This window comes from Sinohyriopsis cumingii, chromosome 2 (assembly GCF_028554795.1).
Source record: "Sinohyriopsis cumingii isolate HCF-2022 chromosome 2, ASM2855479v2, whole genome shotgun sequence".
Taxonomy (NCBI): domain Eukaryota; kingdom Metazoa; phylum Mollusca; class Bivalvia; order Unionida; family Unionidae; genus Sinohyriopsis; species Sinohyriopsis cumingii.
This window is the reverse complement of record NC_142962.1, coordinates 76,541,199-76,556,350: the sequence shown is the minus strand read 5'-3', so window position 1 is coordinate 76,556,350 and position 15,152 is coordinate 76,541,199. Positions and strand designations below refer to the sequence as shown.

The 15,152-nt window shown below is 33.4% G+C and overlaps 1 protein-coding gene and 1 long non-coding RNA gene across 4 annotated transcripts in view; one reads left to right on the top strand and one right to left on the bottom strand.

Annotated features, from left to right (window-relative positions):
- The window catches only part of LOC149805221 (homeobox protein Meis1-like), a 170,040-nt gene that overhangs the window by 49,043 nt on the left and 105,845 nt on the right, over window positions 1-15,152 (bottom strand). For all 3 annotated transcript variants that reach the window (XM_089948592.1, XM_089948599.1, XM_089948608.1), the window contains exon 9: window positions 2,428-2,576. In XM_089948592.1, the coding sequence (XP_089804718.1) occupies window positions 2,428-2,576 (149 nt within the window). The remainder of the gene's footprint in view (window positions 1-2,427; window positions 2,577-15,152) is intronic.
- On the top strand, window positions 7,736-11,467 carry LOC149805222 (uncharacterized). The gene is made up of 2 exons (XR_016418327.1): window positions 7,736-8,791; window positions 10,667-11,467. It is a non-coding gene; the product is annotated as an uncharacterized LOC149805222 (long non-coding RNA).

Below are 15,152 nucleotides of genomic sequence, written 5' to 3'. Positions count from 1 at the left end.
CCATCAAATTATAGGTAACTGCGGGGATATTTCTCATAAAACTGCGACCATTAAGCTCCATAAAAAGCTGTGATTTTAAATACCCTTTTTTAAACGCCTGCTTTAAAAATATTTAAAAAGTGTTTATACGTTTTTGTCACATTTACTGAGAGTTTCTCCACCTAATAAAAAAATCCTATGGGGAATGCTATAGGCTGAATGAGACAATAACAAACTTTAATGTTTATACAAGTACATTTCACAGTGGCATTAATGACAAGTTTTATGACTGTAATTTTAAACCTTGTAAGGATTGACAAATAAAACATACACACAATGAAAGGGACACCAAAAGAAGGCCTAAACAGAATAATGTAAAATTGTCAAAATTTTACCATTCTTTGTGCTGAAAATGTACAATTTTATTCAAATGAAATTGTACATCATATCAATGAATAAAAAGGTTTGAGATTTGTTTTAAAAAAAGGTGAAGTTTACACAATGTTAGCATATATTTTGCTAAGCCAATTTTAATGTAATACTACAAATCTGTTGAATTTTCAGTCTTAAAGCAGCTGTCGTAAAATGTAATCCAAGTTCACAAGTCACCAAAATATTATGATTATTGTTTATACTTACAAATAAAATTGGATAGGCCATTTATAATCCAGTACGGTTCCGCCCAGAGAAACCTTATTGATTTTTCCCACAAAACAAATCCTAACATGACAATAGTGCAGGAACTTCGGATCAATAGTTTTATATGATATTCTCGACAGTATTTAAAACAGAATATTTTCCACGACTCTATGAAGATCCGAATCTCTTTCCCCTGTCAATAATGTTAAAATCCTATATCCGCATGATTTCGACAATCACGGGGGTTCAAGCTCTTGGATTGGTATACCTTAGTAGGAGATTTAATGTATTATTGAAATTTATTTTTCATTTATCTTGTCATATTAGACATTGATTAAGACTAGACCTCCCTGAGATAATCAAAGAAAAAAAGGGTAAAAGAAGAACTGATTCACAGTGAAATACTAGATGGCTTACTCAGCAATAAAAAAAGAAATATATATATATATATATATATATATATATATATATATATATATATATATATATATATATATATATATATATATATTCTTTCAATTTGTGGCAGTTGTTTTCCTGTTATTACTCTATGAATTTTTTTATAAACATAGCCGATTACAAAAATTGAGGACCATGTGGGAGATGGGTCAGTCATGACCAAATGTGTTATGCTCATTAAAGAAAGTTGTTATTATTATTATTGTTATTATTATTATTATTATTATTATAATAAAAGCAAGAATAATAAAGTTTAATATTCTTAGTTACATATATAAATCTTTACTTTTATTTTAAGTCTTCTAATTAGTTGCAAAACCAAAGTAGATAAAAAATGTTATCAAAATATTCAGACATTGTCTACCCAATAGAAATGCGGATATATGTTGTTTAAACAATACAAAAAAAAATAAATAAATAAATAAAAAATAACGTCATGGTTGTTAAATCAAGCAGGGTACTCAATCTGGCCCTTTTAGCTTCACCATAAAAACTTTTTTTCAATCTGCATGCACTTGAATTTGCACTGTACACTAGCAACATCATCTTTAATTTTAAATTTAATTTTACTTTCTAAATTTGAACCTGAACAGCATTACAAAGGATAAACTGAGAAATAAAGAACTGCAATAACAACAATATAAATAAGACGAAAAGAAAGCTGGTATGTTGCTGCAAACGTTGTTAACAAAAACAGAGTAGGAAGGTCAGCACCAATATTTTTTAATTACTTACTTTTTTGTTTTTACCAAAGCTCTGATAGTTCATGTAACAGTTTCCAGTGTAAAGTAATTGGTTCGAAGATGAAAAACTAGGCATGGTCATTAGTGAGATAATTTGCTGCATACATGATCAAAATGTTTTAAAAGAGTCAGAACAATTTAAAACATTGTAGGTCAGGTTACTGGAAACATTTTTGTTGTTGTCTGGTCTTTGGGAATAAAGTAACTGGTGCGTAGAAAAAAATAATAAAGCCAGGCGTGTAATTTAGTCAACTTAAATGTAATGGACATATCAATATAATTTAAATTTTTAATACAATTTTTAGCTTTAACATCTTGTATGCAAACAAACTTGTAAAAAAAATCTTTTGTTTTTAAAAATTATAAATTTTGTTTTTAAAAATTATAAACATGAAAAGAGGACACCAAGTCAAAAATAAACAAACAGAACACTCTAAGGAATGACGCAGTAAAATGACACTGTTGGTATTTCATGTTCAAAACAACTCCAAATGGGCAACTGGCAGTTAGGTTGGGGGGGGGGGGTATGTGTGCATTTGTTGTATGTGTGTGAATGTGTATATTTCTTTTGCTTAGAATTTACCAAGTACAGGAACTATAAACTTACTGTTAAATGTTGGAAGAGCCACGCCCTCATGATATTAGTAGCAACTTTTGGAAAAATTCCTCGTTTCTTTTGCCTCTTTGTACTCCTTTCTTCTCCTTCTTCATCCGCTGTTCCCTCACCAGACCCTACACTGTTGTCCAACCCATCCCCTGGAAAAGAGATGGCTGATGTACTGACTGACCGATTGATTCATATATTTATCAATCACTATGTAAATTGACAATTAACTAATTAATTAATTCACTGTAATTCTATTTCAATCCAATCGTATCAATTTCTAGCTGTGTCCAGCAGTTTTGTAGGTCTACAACTGCACCAAGGTCTGTAACTCTTTCTCACAGTAAAAATAAAAATTAAAGACGGAGACTGAGCAACGGCCATCTTAAAACAATATTCAAATCTAAAACCTTAAGTGTAACTTCTATATAAAGGGCACAAGGTATCTAAGGAAAAAAAATGTACAAACCCCTTTTTCTCTCTTTTCCTAAATATAGTGGAAGCTCACTATAAATGTTCAGTGGAACAAGAAAAAAAGTTAAACATGATATAAATGAGGTCACCTTATAATGGGGTAAGTTTTATAATGGTACTTCACTATAAGATTATTCGGGAGAGCAATGAAAGTGTACCGTGATATATGTGAGGTTGCATTATAGTGGGGTATATCTTACACTGTAACCTCACTATAATGATATCTGAGGGTCACTAATGTGTACCATATGTGAAGTTGCATTTTAGTGGGGTATTTTGTACACTGTTACCTCACTATAATGTTTTTAGGAGAACCACTTAAGTGTACCATGTTATAAGTGAGGTTGCATTATAGTGGGATATATTTTACACTGTCACCTCACTATAATACTTTTAGGAGTCATTGGAATGTACAATGTTATATGTAAGGTCTTCTTATAATGAGGTAATGTTACAGATACCTCACTATAATGCTGTTTGGAAGAATCATTCAAGTGTAACATGGTATAACATGATATCACCTTACAATGGGGTATATTTTACACCAGTACCTCACTATAATGCTGTTTGGAACAGCTACTGAAGTGTACCATGTTGCATGCAATGTTGCCTTAAAAGGGTATATATTTTAAAATGATGCATCACTAAAACACAATTTTGGACAGCAAATAAAAGTGCATCATATTATAAGCCACAAGCCATCTTAGAATTCACTGTAATAGTTGAGTCGAAAGAAGACTGTTAATGTTTGCCGTTTTGGGGGCTTGCAAAGTACGGTGCATTTTAACAGTGGCAAATTATACTGAAACATTAAAATCTCAACATACAGTTGTAAAAATATATTGTGTGAAATGATGAAAATCTCGATAAACTGTTCTAAAATTAAAAAAAAAATACAGCATGCTAAATTTAGTTTTAATACAAGAAACGCCCATAAACACTTTTTTTGGTAAATAAACAAAACTGATGCATACCTCGTAAGCATTTCATTCCTTTCATCAGTTCTCAAGAACACGCAGTCAAATATACCTGCAAACTACTGGGAGTGTTCATTGTTGTATAATTACATATTCGTACCAAGTGCAGTCACCTTTGCATTTATAATTGTTCACAAGGACCTGGATATCAAAATTGTGTATCCTTACATACCTGAGCAAGACAAATAACCCTTTGTTTGATGCTTCAGTGACCATAATTAGAGTCATTTACATATTTTATGATGTTGGAAGGTGCAAGTGAAATGGGTGTAACAGGAGAAAAGCTTCAGTTCAGAATAATTAAATGGTCTGGAAATGAATACTTTAGACTTTTCTCCAACCTAGATGTCAACTACTATAAACCATGATTGGCTAAATATAATGTATTAGATATGTTTTGTCTATGCCATTTAAATTTTAATTAGCTCACTTGATGAGAAAAACCTGTTGTGGTTAATCTTGCAACTACCTGAAAGAAGTTCTAATGTTGTAACTCATAAGATGTAATGAGTGGTGTCAAAATAGAGTGTTGTCAAAATAGAGTGGTGTCAAAATAGTGTTGTCAAAATTTTCAAAGCTGTTAATTATTCTATATGTATATATATATAAAGATGCTAATGAAGGGAAACTCAATTCTAATGCCCAAGTTTTTGTATTTTACAATTACTTTTCTTCTTCTCATTTCAAGAAGCCATTAATGACTTTCTTTTGTTTGCAAGTTTAATTCCAACCTCACATTTTTCACCAGTTTGGAGCCAAAACTAACGATTTTAGAGAAAGTGCAGAAAAACTACCAAAGTAACCAGTATAACAGTTATCTTTGATTTGCGGCATAGGAATTGGAAGTACTTAAATATATGAACGATCTTACTACATTTCAAATGATATTTATAAAAAAAGCTGCATTATATCTAATTTATTCTGCATGCCTTGCCGAGCAAAATATTTAATAATTTTTAAAAAGTTTCATAAATTTCATTTGAAATGAGCACAGATTTAACATTTCATTTATAACATTATTAAAAAATACCGATTTTATTCGACCAAACCATTGAATAGTATGGTGAAATTATTTCAAAAGATTTCCGATTTAAAGGTTTTAACGTTATTTATGATGATATGAAGGGTTACTACATATGTAACATAATTGTATTTGAAAACTAATAAAGATATAATAGCATTAATAGCATTAGCCCAGTAGCAGTGTGATAAATGACATTCTGTTCACAACTAAGGACTATTTTAACATTCACAAACATCTTGTAAGTCAAGTTTAATAACCAAATACTTGACCAAATGGATAAAACGCAATGATCAAGAAAGGTAAAAAGTTAATTATTAAATTCCATTAACAGTCATGGACTTCTGCACCAAGCATTACGACTGGTTTTAAAGACAACTGCTTCCTGCAAAAATATTATATATATATATATATATATATATATATATATATATATATATATATATATATATATATTGTTTACATATGATGCAGTGAAAACAAAGCAGAGCCTTTACACCAGACAGAAGATAAATGAATTTTTTAACAAGGTGAAAAGATAGTGAAAATGAGTCAGTCAGACATTATGGCATTTTGTACTAGTGTCTGGTAGAGCAGAGAGGGTGATACCCACCCAATGAGGGCACAGATGGAGAAAATATGTATTAAAGAGATGACCCCCACTGATAACAAAAATCAACTTTTCTCCCACTGATTCACACTTGCAAACCAGACTCTTTTTTTATTTTACTCAAGTTGTTGGGGTTTAGGAAAATATTACGATATTTTAACTAGTAGAGAAGGATGCCTAACAAACAGCTTTGCTTTCTGTAGTTTTCTCCGCTGAACCTTCAACGGGTGAACTTCTGCTGGGGTCATAACTCTTCAAAATGGAACTGTTGAGATGTTAGAACTCCAATTCAAGCTCACGTCAAGAACAAAGTGCAGTGTGACTTGCTGAAATACAATATTCCTTGGTAAAGTTGTAGCACAGGAGCCTAAAATTCAAGGAAACTTGGCCACGACAATTCTAAATAAAGAAATTAAACTCAACCATGGGCATCCACAGTGGAAGCGAGAGTGGGGTGCAGTTGCCCACCCAAAGACCACACCCATAGTATGGCTTTTTCCCACCAAAAAAAGATTTTTGCAGACACCCATGACCACAACATAGATGTCAGACAGCTGAATAAGAAAAGGTCTAATGAACCTGAACGCACATGCCAAAAAAAAAAAATTCAAAATAATTCTGGTGAAGTTGTATTGTAGAAACCAATATCAGGCGGATGAGCAACCAAGTGTCCATAATTCTTCTAAAGAAGTTTTAAGTCATACAAGACATGTACGTCTATTAGACCATGTTCATACCATATTACAGCAGCATATACTAAATGATTCTTTACCTATGTCAGTTGCCAACTACATCCCATGTGTAGATATTTAGTTAACAGTCTGTGGCCATTACTCTATCCAAAGAGAGTTGGCAAGACCAAACCCATGAAATATACTTCTAACTCTTGTGACACTGTACACACAAAATTGAATCCAAAACGTATGATATGTACTGTCTCTAGTATGTTATATCAGTAATAAGCATTTGTACTAAGCTTGTGAACGAGGATACGATGAATAAAATATCAAACCAGATCTTTTTCCAATTATTAGCAACAACGGTAAAAAGAAAGATAAATTCAGCTAGGTTTTGAAACTGGAGAGCAAATATTTGAAGCTACAACTCTGCTAAATAATACTATGAATTGATTGTCCCTTCACACACAATGCCCGAGACCTGTGCTCATGCATTTAGCAATGATTGTCCATTTCATTCCCATGCCACTGTACATGAATATGAAATATCCGTGATTCATTTCACTCTATGGACAAAATCCATTGAAAGTGATGGATTGCTAAATGATTTCATAATGATATTTTTCCAATCGTCTCTGAAACTCAATTTACTTCCATAATTGCACAAAACCAATTGCTGATTAATTAGATCGCACACAATCCGTTGCATATGGCTCTAAAGGTGCTGGGTACAGAGTTTGGAAATTCTGGAGTGAATAGCATGTATTCTGATGAGGCTGTGGATTAGAATCCAGTTAATGAAATTACCCACACGTTGGGGATGTGTTTCTCTTCCAATACTGACCCCAGACCCTCTAAGACCATTAGATCTTCAATATTCTGGATAAATGAAAACCCAGTATCAAATAAATAGGAAATTATTTTTTTTTTCTTCTGGATTTTTCTTTCAATTACTTTCCCCTAATCAATCATGTGCGACTGATATTAATTTTAGAAGTAGGAATTGTGTCAATGGATTTGTATGAAAAACAATAAAAGTCAATATATATGATGGGTACATAAATGCATTTACAATTTTGATACACGTTTTTCATTTTGCATTACTGAATTTGTCTCTTTAGTATATTACTCTCCAGTAATAACTGATGACACTGATGACATGTAATGCATTTAACATAAATAAGGAAAACAATGCCAGCAGTTCCATTTTTATAAACAATATATTCAAATAACTTTGAAGAAAAATAACATTTATGCCTCTGATTACTTCTGTAAGAAACCCATTGTATTTTCAAGTACAAAATGAATTACTGAATGGATCAAATTCTGATGAACAAATACCAAGTTTTTGCTCATTTTTCCACCATCAATTAACTTTTCAATTAAATTCAACCAACTAGATTAAGAAAACCCTTTACACTTGCTGCTCCAACTGCAAAACGGAGTTGGCACAAATCAGTGAAGCAAAAATATAGAAAATCTGTGTACAGGCTTCATTACACTGAACTTGCCTAAAACAAAATAAACCCATTTCTGCGAGAAAGCCATTTGATTTGTGCCAGATAAACTATTTTATAGAAATGCTGGAAATATTGACAGTCTACAAGCCTAATGTAGGGTTGTCTATAGCGTTTCTTGAACACATCAATCACTGGTTGTCAAAAAAAGCAAGGATCAAGCCTTGTTAAGATTATGTAATTTACATCCCTGCAAAGCTGAATAGTTTGCCTCCAACTACAAATTACCATTAACATGGAAAACTTCACATGGGGATAGGGTTTGTACTGCACAACGTTAGGCCACGTTGACTTGTCAGCATGTGTACAATGAGAATTGAGTTTGTCAAGAGCAACATCAGCCCATGGTAATGACAATGTGTTTGCTTAGGATAGGGTTTGGAATAAGCAACATTTGGTCATAGTGACATAATAATGGGTTTGCATATGAAAGGGTATGGAATAAGCAACATTAGGTCATGGTGATATAACTGTTTGCATAGGATAGGGTTTGGAATAAGCAGCATTTGGTCATAGTGATATAATAATGGGTTTGCATATGAAAGGGTATGGAATAAGCAACATTAGGTCATGGTGATATAACAATGTGTTTGCATAGGATAGGGTTTGGAATAAGCAACATTTGGTCATAGTGATATAATAATGGGTTTGCATAGGATAGTGTTTGGAATAAGCAACATTTGGTCATGGTGATATAACAATGTGTTTGCTTAGGATAGGGTTTGTAATAGACAACATTTAGCCATTACCCATGTTTATTGGGATAGGGTTTGCAAATACAAAAAATTTGGCCATGGTGAAATGTCAACGAGTTTGCAGGGGATGGCGTTTGTAATCAACATCTGACCATGGTTACTTTTCTTGTTGTTGTCGATGATGATAATGATTGTCATAATGAAAGGTTATGCCACCTGTTATTAAGCTCTTGAGGATGAAGATGATGAAAATGATAATGATGAAGACCCCAGTCAATAAGACAGTTTCTCTCTTTCAGATGGACAGCCAAATAACAATAGTTGATGGATAATTACAGCTGTGACACTAATGGCATTTATGGAAGTGATGATTGTGATAAAGATGCATCTTAACAGGTACTGATAAAAACAGCAATAACAATGGCACCCAATGTTCTGCCAAAACTGATAATAACAGCCAAGAAAAACAAGGACCATCTAAGCTGCAAGACTGGGGGGGGGAAGGGATTTTTCATTGTCTTAAACAAGGTTATGATAAACACAAAACCAAGGTGGTAACCAACAGAGAATTTATCCTTCCTCTAACTCCAGAAATATTAACATAAGGGCACCTGCGATCATGATAGAGCAAATCATATCCCTTAATATACCAGCACATTTAAGTGGATACATAATGGCTAATGCATTGGTTAGTCAGGGTCTATATATCTCTAGCTGAACCCAGTTTTTTTTTTTTTAGTACAAGGCTTAGGCCCATAAATGGTACAGGGAACACCAAGCATGATTGGGTCTAAAAAAATTGTTTTGATGGTCCCCTGTATACAAGAAGAAGGGGTCTATATGGTACAGTCTAACGTCTGGAAAAAAGTGCCCATTAAGTACAATATTAGAAAAATCCTGCTGTGAGAAAAAGTTCTAGAGCCTCCAATGTCCTATACCACATTGACTCTAAAAACATAATAATCATTCCCAAGCCAGGTTTTTATTCTACCAATTACATTTGGTAAACACCCAATCACAATTATTACCCTTCCAATGCAGGCTGGAATTAGACTGGTTCAATGTTTTCATTTGATAATGAGCATGCTATGTTTTGCTTCCCTAACTTTTAATTACCAGTTTCTTATGAAAGTCCATTAATATTATTATCTAGACCTGGTTATCAGAGCATGTGTGCACTATCAGAAAGTGTTCATTAAGTTGGGGAGAATAGGCCATTGACAAGACCACTTGGCTCTCCCCCTGTATCTGACAGCCTAGTTTTGTTCCCTAGGGGTGCCCCTAAACTGCCATTTTCAGCTGACAGGCTATTATCTGCCCCATAGGGGGCCTAGGGGAAAATCTATCTATCAAACAAAAGATCTTGCAAGGCTCAGTCTCCATTTAACTAGGAGAGGAAGTATTTCCCCTGCATCACATGAAGGCAGACAAATGATAATGGGTTATTTTTCAATTCAAATATTTCTGTCATACAACTGCAAGAATTCCAACAAGGTGGCTGTATTAACAGCTCTAAATAGATGAACACATCTGGAAAGAGTTAACAGCGTTATTACATCAGGAAAAATTTATGGATGAATGAAATACTTGCAGACAGACAGACAAAAACAATTTTGGTAAATGACATCCTCACTGAAAAGGGGGATATACAGTGAGAGGGTATGAACCAGAACTGAAATAGAACATTTAAAAATTCTTAAATGCCTTGCGAAAGATGCAAAAGTGGTAAAACTGATGCTGTTGTTATTATTATTGTTGTGGGGTTTAACGCCATTTTTCAGCACACGACAGGCTATGTATGGTGGCCAGTATTAATGGTGGAGAAACTACCTGGAAAAACTCCGGGAAGAACCACTGACCCACGATAAGCTACTGGCAAGCTTTCTTACATACCCACATTGGTCGAATCCTAGACTCGAACCCAAGCAGACAGAGGTGAGATGGCAGTGATCCGTTACGGACAGCGCTTTAGACCACTCGGCCACTCGGGGCAACAGAACTGATGCAAACTTTAAATCATAAGATGGTTTTAAAAAATACCCACCAAAACTTATTTTACTTCATTCTATGAATACCATATGTACTTGCTTATAGGAAAATGGAGTTGCATATAACACAGACCAGAAATGCCGCTGATCTGGTACTGTACAGAACAAACATGGACCCTAATCTGCAGGCACACTATGAAACATATCAGGATTTTATGCAAATTTAAATGACTTATATAAGCAAGCATATATGGTAAACACTTGTTTTCTTTTTCTTTCACAGGTGAATATTATCCCCCCCAAAAAGGGACAATAACTGGAGCTGGAAAGAACTCTGGCGATGGGGCCACGCTATCAGGCATTTCTGTGTGCCTAAGGTTTCCATCACCAATACTGAAGCAAAACACGTACGGAATTTGACTTAACTGATGAAAATAAAATACTGCAATGCTCACTATTTTCAGAATTGCAATAGTCACCAGAATATTCTGTTCAAAATAATATTAATTTTGGACACACCTGATACCACCCCTGTGTTTTCATGACTCATGATGTCTGCCTATTCAGCAGATAGCTTTGAAAAGATATGTTTATTAATTGGGCTATGGAAATGAAATACATTGTTCTGGACTGTTTCTGTCAGCATTTCGGTTGAGTAATTAGGTCAGGTTTATAGCAAGTTTTACAATATTCAGTGTAACAATGGCAATAAATGGCAAGAGATAGTAAGCAAACTAAACTAAATTTCTTGAGAATCCCATTCGGTGGGCAAGTTCATATTTTGGATAGCAGACGATTTTGTAAGTGTGGGACAGCTTGCAAAATTGGAAACTTGGATTAAATTGCATTATTGTTTTAAGGTATACATTTCCATCTTTTATATAATGTATTTATTTTATGATTCTAAAAGATAAATAGAAAATAGGATTTTCTGGGTTACAAGTTTAAGAAGGTCATGGAGTGGGTCTTCATGTTGACATTTAGAAATCACATTGTCATATGCAGTTAGGGTAGAAATGTGGGATATTTTTATAAACTTCTGGAAAATCAATTCTTTAATAAAAGGACAATCATTCTTTCTTGATACGAATTGGATATTTGACCAAAAACAACATGCATTCCAATATTTACTGGAATGTTGTATTGTTGTGCAGAATTAGCCGACATGGCGGGATATGTGGAGTGATCCCAAGTTTCTTGTGCACAAATAGGAAACAAAAAAACAAAAGCAGAAGTGGCATGGCATACACAGATTATACCCTCCCACTGATCCCAAGTGTATACTTATCCTGTAACTTGTCAGTGTGATTGGACACTTTCAGCAATCAAATGAGACAATTATTTTTTTTTCTTGGAGTTGATTGGGTTCACTCTGTGACAGGGAAGACTGTAATTTCAGACTCCAAAATGGAGGCTGTCTTCTTTCATCTGTCAAAGCTGTAATGGATAACTAGCACATGTCTTTGGCAAAATTCTATCTTCAAATCATGAACTGCACATTTTCACAGGATTTGCAAATTGTTGATATTTAAAGGTGACAGAGGCGTGGAGAGGGAAAGATTGGAACTGCTAATGAAAAAAAGTTCGAAAATGTTTTTCTCACCTCGTTTGAAGGCAATGTCACCGTTTTAAAAACAATTTTAAGTTGATGACATTTCCCCTTCAGAAAAGTTGTAAATTAAATGAATGTATACACAACTGAGTTGTTTTTCGGCTGAGATACATGTATTAATTGACTCCATAAGGAAGATTAAAGGGTAAGTAATCTATAGTCATAATACAGGTCACATTAAGATTTTTTTCTTTTGGGATTATTTTTTTTCTTTTAAATCTGCTTTTTATTGGGTTTAAAACCATTTCACAGCACATGCTACACTATACATGGCAGCCAGTATATATGGGGGAAGAAAATCCAGGAAGAACCACCTACCCACAGGAAGCTACTGGCAAGCTTTCCTAAATAACCAACTCAGCTCATGCAGACAGTGGTGAGAAAGATGAGTGCTATGTAGAGGCCAGCACCTCAGACCATTCCTGGGAACTGTCACAGTAACAGATTAGTTTCATGTACTATTCTTCATAACCAACCAACAAGTGATGCTGTAACACGAAAATTTGACAACAAAATTAAAATGAAATTATTTTTTATTAGGTCTTAAGGGCTTAATATACCTTTATTTAAATTTGATATATATTATCAAATAATGCAGATGAACAACTTGCTCATCGGGGTGCAGTGGAAGGGAGGAGGGGGAATATATTTTGGTAAATGCAATTTCCACAGATGTCTGCAACCATATTGCAAGAGGGTTTGCTTCATTATTTACACAAGATTCTTACCACTAGTATCAGTGTCTAGCTGTCTCTAATTTGATTTGAAGTCTGTTTTTGATGAAAAGAAATTTGTTTACAATACTTCTTAGCGTGTCTAAGGGGTTTTAGCAAGTATTAGCCAAGTGCAGTACCGTCAAAGTTGAATTTGCTGCGAGAAATTCCAGTTGATCTAAGGCAAAAATAAACACAACTAAGTACCCATCAGGGAGTGAACCCTTACAGCTCTTTAAAATTTATTTTAAGGTATACTCTGTCACGTAAACAGACAAATCTGACCTACAGGAAAAATACTAGTCCGGAATGTGAGAAAGAAATAAAGACATAAGATTCTGTTATCTTTAACGAACTAAGCCAGTTTTTAACACACCCACCCCCAATTCTTGTTTTGACAAGAGTGTAAACGTTTCATTATATGTGTATGGTAAATTCTCTTTTACTTTCATATAAGCTAACAATTGATTTTTGCAATAAATCTACAGAAGCTAATAAGGCTAATTACTTTAAAATCATACTGTTGGAACTGGGTCTTCTAAACGTCCATTCAAAACTGTTACTGAAGACAAACGTGCAACACTGCAGCAGATGTTTAAATTATATTCTGCTGCCGCATCCAATACATCAAAATAATTATATCCAATTAAATTGTGAACCCTTATCTGGTTTGGAAGCTATAAAATTATTCAATGTAAGTAAATAAAGATCCTATGACATAAACTTGCTGAAGCCATATTAAGTTTTCTGACAAAAAAGTCTCTAAAGAAAGGATAAAATTGAAGCTTCTCCAATATCTAAAACATACAGCTTATGCAAAGGTCCATGAGACTTGCCCAATGATTTGAAACTACCACAGAACAGTGTCAGTGAAATGAACATAGCTATTGATTTCTGTCAATCATATAGTTTCATATTGCCTGAAAGAGGTAAACTGTTGACAGAACTGAGTCAATAAAGCATTTCTCTTTCTAAATATGCCACATTTCAAAATTACTATCCATCTTTTAATATAATGCAGTAAACATATTTTCATTCAAAAATTCATCAAAATTTTACAATAAGCTGTTAACTGATTAACACTTTTTTTTTAATTTTAAATTTGTCCAGCAAAAGTGTTTTGATGATTTAAGTCATACAATTAAACAATATTTAAAGTGTATACATTAAATTATATTGTAGAATAAAATTTAAAAGAAAACCATCGGCATTATATTAATACATGGACATACTTCTCTATAAAATTATGCATATAAAGTCATAAAGTACTGTAAATTTACTTGTAAATTAAATACCTTTATTCTATATGAAAACACCTAGAACAGCAATTGTTACATTACCAAGAAGGTATTCAAAATGTTTGATAATATTTTATATTTTTATTTAATTACTATTGTTATCACTATCTCAGACAGAACCAGGAAAGATTACATTCCTTGACACATAATTTTAATTTACCACAATATTCTGTAAATCACATTGTTGACAATCATTCTCTACCACCACATAGTTTACATATATCCACATTTATTATCCATTTTTCATTTAGGAAGTATGAGTAATTTGGGTGAAAAATCTTCCCAGAATTGTTGACCCCCAGCAGCTCTAGTCAACAAACTCTTAAGATCCCAGCATAGTTATCTATCAATCCCTCAAAAATGGGGATAATATTCCCTTTTACTGCCAATAAAATGATCCCTTTTGCTACCAATCCAATCCCTCTGACAATCTATACTGGTCTTTTCTTTTAATAAATTAAACTTGATGCTTTCCTCTAGAATTTAAAGAAAGCCTGGAATGTCTAGGACAATCTTGGAATCACTGGATAGTGATGAACCTTAACTACACTGCATACCCTGCCAGTGTCTACTATGAATGAAACACATTATCAAAGAAATGTGTCGGACTTGAACAAATTTTGAATGCATAGGATTTTTTAAAAACTGTTTACCATTACCATATGATTTATATACATGTTACATAGTTTGTACTTAATGTCTACACCTACTCGGATGGGTCTATCTTCCTACAGCTTATACCAGTTTTTAATGTTTACATATTAATTCTGGTTAGCTATATATATTCATTATTGTAATGTGACATTAATACATACTATATACACTCTCTTATAAATGGAGTCCAACTGCAAACATAAGCCCTAATCTGCCATTGCAAAATGCACCAGCAGATCAGGATCTATGATTTTATGTTCTACTTCTAACACACTGCACTGACCCAGATCTGCTGCCAGATTACATGATGGCAGATCTGGATCTGTGCAAAGCCAGTATCTATGGTACACTTCCACCCACACACATACATATATACATAAATTTAAAGAACCCTGAACAAATAAATGGTAAGTTAAAGTGTGCTGTATCTATTTCTAAAATCCAAATCCTATCTTGTTAAAGTAAAATTTATGTTCTCAAAATTTGACTAGG